This window comes from Oryctolagus cuniculus, chromosome 9, assembly GCF_051225735.1.
Source record: "Oryctolagus cuniculus isolate XC-2025 breed Fujian yellow rabbit chromosome 9, ASM5122573v1, whole genome shotgun sequence".
NCBI classification, from domain to species: domain Eukaryota; kingdom Metazoa; phylum Chordata; class Mammalia; order Lagomorpha; family Leporidae; genus Oryctolagus; species Oryctolagus cuniculus.
This window is the reverse complement of record NC_142875.1, coordinates 106871545-106885475: the sequence shown is the minus strand read 5'-3', so window position 1 is coordinate 106885475 and position 13931 is coordinate 106871545. Positions and strand designations below refer to the sequence as shown.

General features: G+C 58.2%; 2 protein-coding genes across 13 annotated transcripts in view; one reads left to right on the top strand and one right to left on the bottom strand.

Moving 5' to 3' along the window:
• Window positions 1-3305: 3305 nt before the first annotated feature.
• WASHC1 (WASH complex subunit 1) lies at window positions 3306-13453 on the top strand. 4 transcript variants are annotated; one of them, XM_089303822.1, is made up of 12 exons: window positions 3306-3683; window positions 4775-4869; window positions 5518-5671; window positions 10215-10326; window positions 10508-10654; window positions 10793-10929; window positions 11102-11237; window positions 11396-11597; window positions 11680-11844; window positions 12365-12523; window positions 12997-13065; window positions 13180-13453. In XM_089303822.1, exons 3-12 carry the CDS (start codon window positions 5523-5525, stop codon window positions 13317-13319), a joined length of 1416 nt encoding a protein of 471 aa, XP_089159948.1. In that variant the 5' UTR covers window positions 3306-3683; window positions 4775-4869; window positions 5518-5522; the 3' UTR covers window positions 13320-13453. The 4 variants fall into 4 exon arrangements, with proteins under 4 accessions (XP_089159948.1, XP_008257880.1, XP_002712809.1 ...); XM_008259658.5 differs by lacking the exon at window positions 4775-4869 and having other exon boundaries at window positions 3306-3349; XM_002712763.6 differs by lacking the exon at window positions 4775-4869.
• Window positions 13444-13931, bottom strand: part of DDX11 (DEAD/H-box helicase 11) — a 64388-nt gene continuing 63900 nt past the window's right edge. For all 9 annotated transcript variants that reach the window (XR_016212979.1, XR_016212980.1, XM_051850245.3 and 6 more), the window contains one exon: window positions 13444-13877. Coding sequence is in view for 7 of the 9 variants with exons in the window: in XM_051850245.3 (XP_051706205.2) it covers window positions 13848-13877 (30 nt within the window). In the remaining 2 variants the exon portion in view is untranslated. The remainder of the gene's footprint in view (window positions 13878-13931) is intronic.

Here is a 13931-nt window from a genome sequence, read left to right as displayed (position 1 = left end):
CTGTTTTGCTTTCTATTTAAGTTGCTTTTTTTAAGATTTATTTATTTGAAAGAGTTACAGAGAGGTAGAGGCAGAGAGAGAGAGACGTCTTCCATCCACTGGTTCACTCCCCAGATAGCCACAACAGCCAGAGTTGCACCAGTCCAAAGCCAGGAGCCACAAACTTCTTCCGGGTCTCCCATACGAGTGCAGGGGCCCAAGGACTTGGACCACCTTCTACTGCTTTCCCAGGCCATAGCAGAGAGCTGGATCAGAAGCGGAGCAGCCAGGACGTGAACTGGCGCCCACATGAGATGCGGGCGCTGCAGGCAGTGGCTTCACCTGCTATACCACAGCACCAGCCCCTCCATGAAAATTGTTGAACTCTACTCAGTATAGAGCTGGTCTTCTGTGTATAAAGTTAATTGAAAATGGATCTTAGTGGAGAATGGGACTAGGAATTGGAGAAAGAGGAGGAGGAGGGGTGGGAGAGCGGGTATCATCGGAAGAATCACTATATTCCTAAAGTTATACTAATGAAATGCTTGAAGTTTGTATTCCTTAATTCCTTAATTCCTTTGTATTTCCTTTGGGGAAAAAATGTAGAAAATAATAAATAAATAAATAAATAAATATCTCTCTAATTCTGCTTTTCGAATAAATAAATCAATCTTTTTAATGATTCATTTATTTTTTTGAGAGGCAGAGTTGCAGGCAGACAGAGGGAGAGACAGAGAGAGAGGTCTTCCATCTGCTGGTTCACTCCCTAGATGGCCTCAGTGGCTGGAGCTGGGCTGATCCTTACCCAGGAACCAGGAGCTTCTGCGCCTCCCACGTGGGTGTGGGAGCCCAAGCACTTGGACCATCCTCTGCTGCTTTCCCAGGCCATAGCAGAGAGCTGGACTGGAAATGGAGCAGCCAGGACTCATTCCCGTGCCTATATGGAATGCCGTGCCACAGGCAGAAGCTTAACCTACCATGCCACAGCACCGTGCCCATAAAATAAGTCTTAAAAACGTGCACACACAGAAAAATTCTGTGTGTCTCTCCCTCTCTAACTCTGCCTTTTTTTTTTTAAGATTTATTTATTTATTCGAAAGTCAGTTACACAGAGAGAGGAGAAGCAGAGAGAGAGAGTGAGTGAGAGAGAGAGAGAGAGAGAGGTCTTCCATCCAATGGTTCACTCACCAATTGGCCACAATTGCCAGAGTTGCACCGATCCAGAGCCAGGAGCCTCTTCCGGGTCTCCCATGTGAGCCCAGGGGCCCAAGTCGTTGGACCATCTTCTGCTTTTCCAGGCCATAGCAGAGAGCTGGATCAGAAATGGAGCAGCCGGGTCTCAAACCGGCACCCATATGGGATGCTGGCACTGCAGGCCAGGCGTTAAACTGCTGCGCCACTGCACCGGCCCCTAACTCTGCCTTTCAAATAACTAAAATCTTTTTTAAAAATTCTCTTTAACTCTTTCAAATAAATGAATAAAATCTTTTTAGGAAGAACTATAATATCTATAGATAGAGAAAAATCGGGGTGAAAGTATTTATTTTATCCTATTATGAAAAGAAGCCTTATCTCTTACTGTGCTGTGACTGCAACCTGTTTTAATTTTTATTTTTTTGACAGGCAGAGTGGACAGTGAGAGAGAGACAGAGAGAAAGGTCTTCCTTTTGCCGTTGGTTCACCCTCCAATGGCCGCCACGGCCGGCGCGCTGTGGCCAGCGCACCGCACTGATCCAATGGCAGGAGCCAGGTACTTATCCTGGTCTCCCATGGGGTGCAGGGCCCAAGCACCTGGGCCATCCTCCACTGCACTCCCTGGCCACAGCAGAGAGCTGGCCTGGAAGAGGGGCAGCCGGGACAGAATCCGGCGCCCCAACCAGGACTAGAACCCGGTGTGCCGGCGCCGCAAGGCGGAGGATTAGCCTAGTGAGCCGCGGCGCCGGCTATGCAACCTGTTTTAAAGTCTGTTTGCTTGCCGGCGCCGCGGCTCACTAGGCTAATCCTCCGCCTAGCGGCGCCGGCACACCGTGTTCTAGTCCTGGTTGGGGCGCCGGATTCTGTCCCGGCTGCCCCTCTTCCAGGCCAGCTCTCTGCTGTGGCCAGGGAGTGCAGTGGAGGATGGCCCAGGTGCTTGGGCCCTGCACCCCATGGGAGACCAGGAAAAGCACCTGGCTCCTGGCTTCTGCCATCGGATCAGCGCAGTGCGCTGGCCGGCCGCGGCGGCCATTGAAGAGTGAACCAACGGCAAAGGAAGACCTTTCTCTCTGTCTCTCTTGCTGCTCCTCCGCACGCGGAGGAGCCGCACCGGACCGGGCGCTTGTTGTTCCCTTTTTTTTACAAGTCCTTTCTAAAGTAAGAATAAGTAAACAGCAAACTCCCAAAGCGAGAATGAGTAGAGAGAAATGAGAAAGAACGAAGTAACGAACTTCCCCGCGAACTCTCCAACGCACTCTCCAACCAACCCACACCACTATGCCGTCTCTCTCCTCCTATATAGTCCTCCTCCGCCAATCCCAACTCGGCTGCCCACACGTCGAGCACGCCGCTCTCCTCCAATCAGGAGCAGCTCCTGCAGCTTGTCAAGTTGGTGAGAGGTAGCTGGGTAGAAGCTGTTTACTCCTCTCCTAGCGCCATATTGTGGGAGAGCAGATGCATAGAATAAGTCTTAATTCCAGTAACAGTATAGTCCGAGTTGCTCCCCACATCTCTCTCTCGCTATCCACTCTGCCTGTCCAAAAAAAAAAAAATCTGTTTGCTTGAAAATACTATTGAATCTGTATAAAAAGGAAAGAATTCATACATTTTTAATTGAAACTTGTATTATTTTTAAAGAGAGCTTTAATTATAAATATTTACAAATAATCTGTCAGATAAAACTATTAGGGAAGGATGAATTTGCCTTATAGTAACTATAGTCACTGCTTTTCCTATAATGCGTAAAGGATGTAAACTCTGAATGTGGGCCGGGGGCAAACTCCCACGCAGGTAAGGACAAGAAAATCAGCGTAGGCTAAAAGATTTGTTAGAGCGGTTTCGTAGGGCAGCCGGAGAGGAGCAGCGGCTCCGGGACCCGGGCTGGGTGTGCTGCCCCAGGGCGCGTGCACACGCACACACCCCCTGACGCTCGGGACACGGGAGACTCCGCCGCCCGCCGCGCAGGTGGACCCGGCGCCGGCCTCGCACAGTTCCGCCAGCCCACGGGCGACCTGCGCAGGCGCAGAGGCAGGGCGGTGCTAGGACCCGGCGGCGCCGCGGCGGGAGCGCGCAGACGCGCGGCGGGGCGCGGGGGGAGGAGCCGGCCCCCTGGGCCGCGCGCACGTGGGCGTGGCCGGAGGGGGAGCGCGGCCCCGCGTCCAGGGCGACGAGGCGGGTAAGGGGTGCAGAGAACTGGGGCGGGGGCGGCGGGGGTGGCGCCGGCCCAGGAGACAGCCCGGACCCCGGAAGCGGCCATGCCTCGGGCGGCCCGCGACCTCTGCCCTCGCGCGCGGCTGCCCTTAGGAGTCTCCGGCGGGCCCCGGCGGGCCCCCCGGACTTACGGACTGCCGGGAGTCGCGGTTCCGGCCAGGGCCTCGGCGCTGGGCCGGGGATCCCTGGGGCGAGGGCTCCCGCCTGCACCGGGCACCCGCGGGGGCCTGGCCGGTGCCCGAGGTGCGGTGACCCCGCGCTCTGCCGCCGCAGTTGGGGCCTGACGGCCCGCAGCGCAGGTTTGGAAGCCGAGGCGCGGACCCCAGGGACCCCACGGAGACAGGGGTGCGGTGCGTGTGCACGCCGGGGCGAGAGTCTCCGAGACGGTGCTGTAAGGGGCGGGGGAGAACGAGCGTGGTGCAGTTCACGATAAATACCTAACGGTCGTGGCAGAGTTTTTAAAATCTGGAAAAAAAAAATATTGAGCATGGCCTAGACGCAAGAAAAACACCGTTTTTAAGGATTATTAATGTGTTTGTGCCATGCATTAAAAAATAATAGAAAAACAGATAACCAGAAAGTATGTAAGAACCGGGGGTGACAGTCATGGGTTTTGGAACTGAGTAGTTAGGATTTCTGGCTGCAAACCTCCTCTGTGGAAGACGACTCCTGAGGAATCTTAAATCCCCCTGTGTCTCCTCAGCTGTCGATTGGGTCTGGGGAAGAGGTTACCCAGGATGCTTTTGCGATGAGCCCCGCAGGCAAGAGAGGTGATTGATTGGTTTACCGGCTTGGTGCTTAGATGCAGAAATAGAAGATGACAGGGGGTTTGTTGTGAAGGTACATAGCAGAAGAAAGGGGCCGTAAAATGTTAAGATTAGTCTTGATGGTTAGGGTAACGTGCAAGGAAAGAGGAACAGAGGCTCATTTCCTACCTAGACTAACGAAAAACTGCGAGCCACGTGATTCTAAAAGAAGAGAGGCAGGTATTTGGCCTGGCAGATAAGAAGCTCACGTCCCTTAACCAAGAGCTCCTGGGCTTGATTCCTCGTTGGGATCCTGCTGCCAGCTTCCTGCTGATGCAGGCTCTGGGAGGCACCAGTGACTGCTCCAGGAACTGGGTTCCTGCCACCTGCGTGGGAGACCTGCATGGAGTTCCCAGGCACCAGATTCAGCCACAAGCTGGTGTGGGTTTTGAGGGACGTGAACCAGTGGATGGGCGCTTGTTTCCAGTTGTCTCAACTGTCTCTGCCTGTCACATAAATAAAAAGTTAATGCAAACCATGTGAAATTAGTAATATATTTTATTTAACCTAATGTATCCAAAGTGGTCAATTTCAGCAGGTAACCAGTACAGAAGTTTGTTTTTGTTTTGTTTTGTTTTTGACAGGCAGAGTGGACAGTGAGAGAGAGAGAGACAGAGAGAAAGGTCCTCCAATGGCCGCCATGGCCGGCGCACCGCACTGATCTGATGGCAGGAGCCAGGTACTTCTCCTGGTCTCCCATAGGTGCAGGGCCCAAGGACTTGGGCCATCCTCCACTGCACTCCCTGGCCACAGCAGAGAGCTGGCCTGGAAGAGGGGCAACCAGGACAGAATCCGGTGCCCCGACCGGGACTAGAACCCGGTGTGCTGGCACCGCAAGGCAGAGGATTAGCCTAGTGAGCCGCGGCGCCAGCTTGGTACAGAAGTTGTTAATGCAGTATTTTGTTTCCCACTGGATCTTTGACATTCGTGGTTTTATACTTGAAGCAGAGCTCAGCTAATCACATCCCACGTGGTCGGCAGCTGCATGTGGCCGGTGGTTACCGTTTTGGACAGAGCAGGTCCAGGGGTGTCATTCCTGGCTCGCGGCCAGACTCCCAGCCCTGAGTGTTCTGCAGTCTGGTCTCTCTCTGATCTTTGTCCTGCTGCTTCTCCAAGGATGCTTAGGTCTTTGTTCAGGCTGCTCGTTCTGCCTAGGAGCCCCTCTGCACCCTCTCCTGGGCCCGCAGAGAGCCCCAGAATCTGCGAAGAGGCTTTTCCTAACTTCCTGCACCCCAGAAGGGCGGCTGGAGTGATGGCTGGGATCTCACCCCGACACCACCTGTGGGCGGGTGTGGGGAGGTGCTCACGCTCCAGTTCCTGCCCACAGGCACCATGACTCCCATGAGGACGCAGCCCAGCCTGGCCGGCCAGACCTACGCAGTGGCCCTCATCCAGCCGGACCTGCGGCGCGAGGAGGCCATCCAGCAGGTGGCGGACGCCCTGCAGTACCTGCAGAAGGTCTCTGGTGATATCTTTAGCAGGTGGGTGCTGCCCACCGTCCTGAGCAGTCCCGTACCCAGGCCCAAGAACGCACCTTCTGGCAACAGCTCCTATGGTGATTCTTGGACCCGGGGCCCAGCTGTGTTCCCTGTGCAGGAGTCGCCCAAGGCAGGAGCTCGGCCTGGAAGCTCTTTCTCAGAAGTGCCTGAGAGCTCCCTGCCTACTGTCCCGCATGTGTCCCATGGGTCCCAGTGGTGGCACTGCCTTCCCATCCATCTCGTGCTGACTTCCATCAAGGGGCCCTGTTCCTGCACTTAGTCCTGCAGCCAGCAAACACTTGCTCAGAGCTGGTGTGCGAGGCACTATGCTCCTGTCTTCAAGTACAGCGGTGAATGAGGCCCTGTGCAGCTAGCGTGTAAGCCCTGCAGGAGAGAGCAGCCTCAGGGCCCAAGTGCACTGTTAATTGTAACAGTGATGAGACCTATGGGCATTTTTTGCATTAGCCATGCACCTGTGTTGATCTGTGTGCATTAACACCTTTCACCCTGGCTACGCACCATGAGGAGGCATTGTTGTTTTCTCCATTTGATAGAGGAAGAAACTGAGGCACACAGTGGCAGAGCCAGGCTTCAAGCCCAGGGCTTCTGGCTCCAGATGCCATGGGATGGTCAGGGGAGATGAGGTGCTGTAGGATTCTTAATGGGAGGCCCAGCTTGGTCTGGCAGATGTGAGGAAACATTGTTGGTAGTAAAATCTAGGGGGCAGAAGGGTAGGTCTGCAAGAATGTTCCAGAAAGAAAGACGTGCATGCGCTGAAGTGCTGAGGTGGGAGTGGCCTGCAGAGAAACCTGGTGAGGTGGGCAGGGCCGTGGGCGGACCACCGTTTCGGGTGGAGAGCTACAGGTGTCTGTATCTCCGCACTTGCTGGCCTACCCCTGCACTACAGTGATTTCTCATTCAGTGTTTATTGGATGGCAGTGAATGAGTGGTGCTGGCTGTGTTCTTGCAAAGGCCCCGGGGTTTGTCGTTTTGCCTGGTGCACAGGCCCCGTGTGCCTGGCCAGGAGCCGCCTGAGATGGGGCTCACACTGGGCCTCACGCCCACTGACTGGCTCTTCTGCCCAGAGTGAGGTGTTTCCCTGCCAGACCCAGCTGCCTCCCATGATCCAGGTCGCTCCCTGCCCCGCCCTGGTGGTTCTCTAAGCCTGGAGTCCACTACCCCTTCCCCATGCAGTCTCCTCTTCTGTACCACCTGGGAGTCCACTGGGGCCCGTTCCGTGACCCCTCCCAGGTCTCCATGTTCACCTCTGTAAACGGTGATGGTGGTGGTGGTATAATAAAGTGAATGAGAACGTGCCAGGGATTAGGCAGTGCCTGGGTGCAGCCAGCACTGTAGGCGTCCATCAGCCTCCCATCGGCGGCTACACAAAAGTGTGAGATCCACCCCCCGTGCTAGATGCCCTGTGGAACACAACCACAAGAGGACACAGGCCTTTAAGAGCCATCGGCCCCAGGTGACGGCCACCTCCTGCCCGGCGCCAGGCATGAACAGCGACACAGGTCCCCCTGGAATCACGCCGCCTCACCAGGATTGCGGCTGCAGCTCCCCTTTCTCTGGGGCGAGCATGGGGTTTTGGCGCACATTCCCGTCCTGGTGTTTGGCACCTTGCAGACAGTGGCCTGGCAGTGGATAGGATGAGGAGAGGGCCGGGGGCATTGAGCAGCATCACAGGTCCTCCACGTGGCTGAGTCCCGGTCCCTGGCTCCTGATCCGTCTCCCACCCTGTGCTCGCCAAGGAGCTTAGAGCCCAGAAAGGGAAGGCAGCCGGACAGGGCTGACTGTTGGTCGTGCGGGCCTCTAGGGAGCTGGAGGAGAGGGGACTAAGATTTGGTGGCATGTCGGTCGGTCAGAAGCCCCCAAGCCAGCCTAAGCAGAGAGCGAGCATCGGAGAGCAGGCTTTGGGGTCGCAGGGCTCGGGAGGTGCCGGCAGGACCTACTTTTGCTCTCACTCCATCTCACTTGCTGCTTCTGGTTGGCTCCACTCGCAGACAGGCCTTGCTCTGGTGGTGGCAAGGTGACGGCCAGGGGAGCCGGAGCTCGCGCGGCCAGGGCCAGGGCCAGCGGGAGAGATCCTCCACGCAATGCCAGCACTTCCCCCAGGAGTCACGCTCACCCCTTGCGGCCTGGCTTGGTCCTCACGTCTGTCCCAGAACCAGTTGCTGAACCAGGGCTGTGACACACTAGGGACTTTACACCTGGGTCACATGCCTCGGCCCCGAGCCCTTGGCGTAGTCCTAGTATAGACTGAGCTCTGGCAGACAGGGCTTCCCCAGAGGACAAGGGGCTGTGATCTGCAGGAGGAAGTGGATGCGAGAGAGGGAAGCACACACCTGCTGCACACGGTCAGGAGTGCCTGCTGGAGGCCAGGACAGATAGGACATGCAGGCGGGGTGCCCAGTGGAGTCCGGAAGTGGGCGTCACAGAGAGCCGGCCTGACTGGCCTGGAACGCAGTGCATCATGGACTCCAGGATGGCTAGCCTGGTGGGGGTGACTTTGTACTGGGGGTGGGTAGGGGAGGTCAGACGTTGCCGCCTGTCCCCTGCACTACAGAACAAAGTGTAGAACGTGGACTTTCTATGCGCCTGTGGCACTGTGGGGGCGCTGTGCTGCAGCCCCTCCCCATGCACTGGGAGATGAGTGGCGGGGTTCTTCACACAAGAAAGAATTCGGGCATGAGACAAAGTAGCAAGGTTTTATTAGAGACAGGGCATCCGTCAGAACAGAAGGAACAGGGTGCGCCGGTCACTCCGACTGGGGGAGAGCGAAGTTCCATGGTTAAATGGAGGGGAACCCCTGGCAGGCCAGGCAGGCGGCTCAGCAGGAGTGGAGAGAGCCGAGCACCCAAGCACGCATGGCCTTTGTTCTGATTGAGGCTTCCAAGGGAGGGGTCCACTTCGTTCCTCTTTACCTCCTCCCCCAGGACAAAGGGTTTGCTGAGTGTAAATTAGGAAGCTCCTTGCCCAGTTTGGGGACCCACCTGGCACTGGCAGAGGCGCTTCCCTAGGGTGCGTGCCTTGGAGGAAGGATGCAGTGGTTTTATTGCTGTTACCTGGGACCACCTGGAAGGTTACAGGGTCCGGGCAGGACTCAAGTGTAAATACTGGGCTGCTTCCAAAGTGAGCCTCCGCAGATGCCCAGGCCCCTCTCACACACAGGCTGATTCCTAACTTCCTACCTAACACTTCCACCCCCAGCGCAGGATGACAAGAGCTAAAACAGGACCCCCTCCCACCCTGGCCCGAGTTCCGCTTCTCTGACCGGGAGGAAGGGCCCCTCCTTTTCCCTCCCTGGGGTACTGCCAGCCTCCCACCTGTCAGGGAGAACTAGGCCGCTCTGGCACCTGCCTGTGCCCCAGTCCCACCACTCCATCAGGACCGACTCCATAGGGTGCTGGAAGTTTCGGCCAGATTCCTGCATGTCACTGTCAACCTATGGAGAAATCCTGGGATTCCCTGGCCCCAGGGATGGAGGGGCCCCTCTGCCCTCCCACCTTTCCCTCTGGGTGACACTTGCTCTCTGCCTCCTTGTCTCTCCTGCCCCATGGACATGCGCTTGCTCTGACCAGGTGAACCTTAGTGATGCCTGCTCTGAATGGGGGCCCTGGTGGGAGTGGCAGGGGCTGGTGCTCCCGGAGACAGGAGCTGGAGGGGCAACCAAGAGGGGAATCGTGGCAGGTGTGAGTCACGGTTACCTTTGCAGTGGGTAAAACGTCGTGGGAAGCCCGAGTGAGGCTTCCATACATGAAGGGTGAGGCATGGGGCTCAGTAGTGTAGTCACTGTACAGCGAGCCCCTGCCAGGTGCCGGGCCCCGTCCCAGAGAATGGAGCAGGGAACAAAACCCAGCCCTGACGCCTGCAGCACACGCAGGCTGGAGGTGCGTCAGGCCCCACTGGGTCGGGGGTGGGGAACGTGGCAGGTGCACGTTGGGAGACCATGGTCAGGTAGGCTTGTGAGGAGGGGACTTAGGTGAAGCAGCCAGCTGTGTGGGTGTCTGCAGGAAATGTTCAGGGGTGGCCAGGCAGTTGGTGTCCAGGGCACAGTGGAAGCAGGTGAGGAGCCAGACCACCAAGAGCCAGGGAAGCCGTGACCAGGGCCTGGATTGCCTCTGCAGAACCGTTCATTATGCGTAGGGGCCAGCCTTGCTGGTCACTTAGCCCCACTGAACTCGGGGGTCTGCCGCGGTCTGCCTCAGCTGGGTTGTAGGGGCCTGTGACAGCGCTTGCCACCTGCCAGCAGCTGTATGTGAATGTGTAATTGCGGCTGTCCTGCACACCCCTGCCTGAGACTGGACACTCCTGGGGCAGGAGGCAGGGCCCCAGGGAAACTAGTACAGTTCATTCCCAGGCCTCTGTGCTTGGAGAATCCTGGTAGCGTCCCCCAGAAGCTCTACAACAGGCCAAACAGATAACGTTTTGAGAGACCTGGCCCCGCCCTGGCCTTACAAGTCGGCTGTTAGCAGCAGGAGAGACAGGAGAATGAGGGCTTGGGTGCAGTCCCCAGCCTTTGTGACCTTACCCTTGGCAGGATCTCCCAGCGAGTGGAGCTGAGCCGGAGCCAGCTGCAGGCCATCGGGCAGAGGGTCTCCTTGGCCCAGGCCAAGATTGAGAAGATCAAGGGCAGCAAGAAGGCCATCAAGGTAGTCTGTGCACCCCTGGGTTCTGTGGTGGACAGGCAGTTCCTCCATCTCCCGCACTCCTGCTGTCCTGCCACACGTCAGGTTTCCCTCCTTGCGGCATCCCAGTACCCACTCCCACACTACCAGCCACCCTTGGCTCTCTGGAGCCCCTCAGGCCCCAGATGTGTCCCTGTGTCCACAGGTGTTCTCCAGTGCCAAGTACCCAGCTCCCGAGCGGCTGCAGGAATACGGCTCCATCTTCTCGGGCGCCCAGGACCCCGGCCTGCAGGGGCGGCCCCGCCACAGGATCCAGAGCAAGCACCGCCCCCTGGATGAGCGGGCCCTGCAGGTGTCATGGCCACATACCCTGGGCAGGGAGGCTGCGGGCCCACTGGACAGAGAGTTGTCCCTGGAGAGGATGCGGGGATGGGGTGGGGTCCACAGGACCCAGAGCTGAAATCTCCATCTACCCTCTGGCCGCCCCCAGGAGAAGCTGAAATACTTCCCCGTGTGTGTGAGCACCAAGCCCGGACCTGAGGATGAAGCCGAGGAGGGGCTTGGGGGCCTTCCCAGCAACATCAGCTCCGTCAGCTCCTTGCTGCTCTTCAACACCACCGAGAACCTGTACGGCCAGGTGGCGGGGCTGTGCGGAGAGGCTGGGTGGACTGGCCGGGCCTACAGGGGCAGCAGGAGCCGAGCGCTTTCCTCCGGCCTGTGAGGCTTGGGAAGCCACCGTGGTCAGGAATGCAGCCCTAGAAGGGAAGGTGCTGCTGGCCTGACACCCCTCCTCCCACAGGTACAAGAAGTACGTCTTCCTTGACCCGCTGGCCGGTGCTGTGACCAAGACCCATGTGATGCTGGGGGCAGAGACAGGGGAGAAGCTATTCGATGCGCCATTGTCCATCAGCAAGAGAGAACAGCTAGAGCGACAGGTGGCAAGGGGCGGGGGAGAGGCAGGTGGTGGGGTCCCTGCAAGGAGCCATAATCCCACCCAGCTGTGTGCTGGCACAAGGCGACCTCCCCTCTGCCCCAGGGTCACGATGTGGCCTGCAGCCCCGTTGGCCGCTCATGCACCTCACTGACCCTACAGGTTCCAGAGAACTACTTCTACGTGCCAGACCTGGGCCAGGTGCCCGAGATCGATGTGCCTTCCTACCTGCCGGACCTGCCCGGCATCGCTGATGACCTCATGTACAGCGCCGACCTGGGCCCCGGCATTGCCCCCTCGGCCCCCGGCGCCATTCCAGAGCTGCCCACCTTCCACACGGAGGTGGTGGAGCCTTTCAAGCCAGGTGAGCTGGGAGCTCCGGGGGACTCCCTGGCCCCGCAGCCTCCTTCTCGAGGGCCTCACGTGTTCCCAACCTTCTCTTTCAGACCTGGAGGATGGGGTGCTCACAGCACCCCCACCACCCCCTCCACCCCCGCCACCTCCCCCAGCACCTGCGGTTCTGGTCAGTGCCCCACCACCACCTCCCCAGACAGTGGCCTCCACCGGCCAAGGTGCCAGGGTAGATGACAGCGGCAGCAGTGGGCCTCCAGGTAGGAGCAGCACTGGGCAGGGGCCAGGGCACACACACACTCTGAGGCACCTGTAGGTTCAAGGGACTGTGAATTCTGCGAATTCTGCATGTTCGGAACAGCTCTCCTTTCAAATGTTTTATTCAGTGGGTTCATAAAACCCTGTTTTTCAAGTGTCCTAGAGAGCTCCGGAATTCTAACCCCAGGAGGGGGAGCCTGGGCCCCCCATTCCCACCAATGGGGAAAGGGGGTTATTTAAAATGTGAGGTCACAAACTTCAGTTGTGATGTTCTAGCTCCTGGTGCATGGCCCCATCCACAAGGCACACAGAAGTCCCTCGCTGGTTCGTGGGGCACTGCTGAGACCCTGTCAGCCCATCAGGAATCTCAGCATTCGCCTTTGCAGTGGGAGAACTAGGAGGGCTGCATCTAGGCCCTGGTGCTCGGGCAGCTGGGGACAGGAACACCCAGGCCGCCGTGCGCACCGGGCTTCACCTTCAGCCGGCCCGAGTCCCTGCCTGAACAGCCTTCCCCCCTCCCAGCGGCAGTCCAGGGAGCTCCCAAAGAAGTGGTCGACCCCTCCAGCGGCCGGGCCACCCTGCTGGAGTCCATCCGCCAAGCCGGCGGCATCGGCAAGGCCAAGCTGCGCAGCGTCAAGGAGCGCAAGCTGGAGAAGAAGAAACAGAAGGAGCGGGAGCAAGGTGAGGGGCCCCCTCAGGGGAGGGGCCGCCCCGACATCCACCTCCGCTCTGCCTGCACAGTGGGCTTCCCCCCAGGTTGGGCACCTACAAGACAGCCAAAGCTTGAGCTTAGCTTTCCTCTCTAAGGGGACTCGTCGTGAGTACCCCTGGCCCAGGGATACCCTGAGGCAGCACCTGAGGGGGAGCTCAGTCCAAGTCCTGAAAGCCCTCTGAGGCTGCAGTTGATGGGATGGAGACCTGGGCAGAGAGCAGCAGAGCCCCTGTGGTCAACGGCCCCGAGCTCACACCTAAGCTCTCTGGCCAGGTTTCCTGCAGGGCTGCTCACACTGATGCAACTCTAACACTGCTGGGTCTGCACAGAGGCACCGAGAGCAGGTGGTCAACAGGTGGTGGTGGGTGGGGCCGAGTGCAGCTAAGCCAGGGACTTCCTGCCTGGCTCCTCCACCTCCCTCACTGTGGCTTTTCTGTTGCAGTGAGAGCCACGAGCCAGAGTGGGGACCTGATGTCGGATCTCTTTAACAAGCTGGTCATGAGACGCAAAGGTCAGAGGCCTTGGGCAGGGGATACTTGCATCCTACACGGTCCTCCCCTAAGTTCCCAGGGGCTGAGAATGGGGGCCCCGGCCCACCTCCCTCACTCAGCCTTTTCCCTTGCAGGCATATCTGGGAAAGGACCTGGGACAGGGGCCAGCGAGGGGCCTGGAGGAGCCTTCGCCCGAATGTCTGATTCCATTCCTCCTCTGCCTCCTCCCCAGCAGCCAGCGGGAGAGGACGACGAAGATGACTGGGAGTCTTAGGGAAGCAGGTTCTCGGTCCCCTTGAGACAAGAAAGGTGAGGACTTGTGGCTCTGTGCCTGAGTCCTCTCCAAAGGCAGGGCTGTCCTAGAGCTGAGAGGAGCCACAGAAATAAAGTGCAAGAACTGAGTGCAAACCAGGAGCACACATTTTATTACGGAACTGCAGCTGTGGAGGACATACACAGAAATACTGCAGCATTTCCCTGCAGCCCGAGGCCCTCTCTCCGGGCTCAGAATAGAAGGTGTCTCTGCATTTGATCTGGTGCTGGGAAGAGCACAAGGCTGTGGGGGCAGGGGCCACCATCTGGCCGCCAGAGGCTGCAAACGCCTTTAATTCAAGGTCCCACAGCCTCCTGCAGACAGGCAGAGGCCTGACTTAGCTCCAGGGACAGCCTCAGCAAGGCCATCTGTTTTAGCGGCTTCTCTGGCTAAGCCTGGAGCTGGGGTTCTAGCGGAGCTGTTCTGGGCGCCCTTTCCAGCTTCTGGGACAGGATCCCCGGCTGCACAGCACCAAGCATGCAGCCAGCGTCAGGGAAGGCCAGCCTTCTCCCGATGGAACTGGGAAGATGGGGAAAGGCATGAGAAACTGCCTCAGAATCGGGGCAGCTCAGG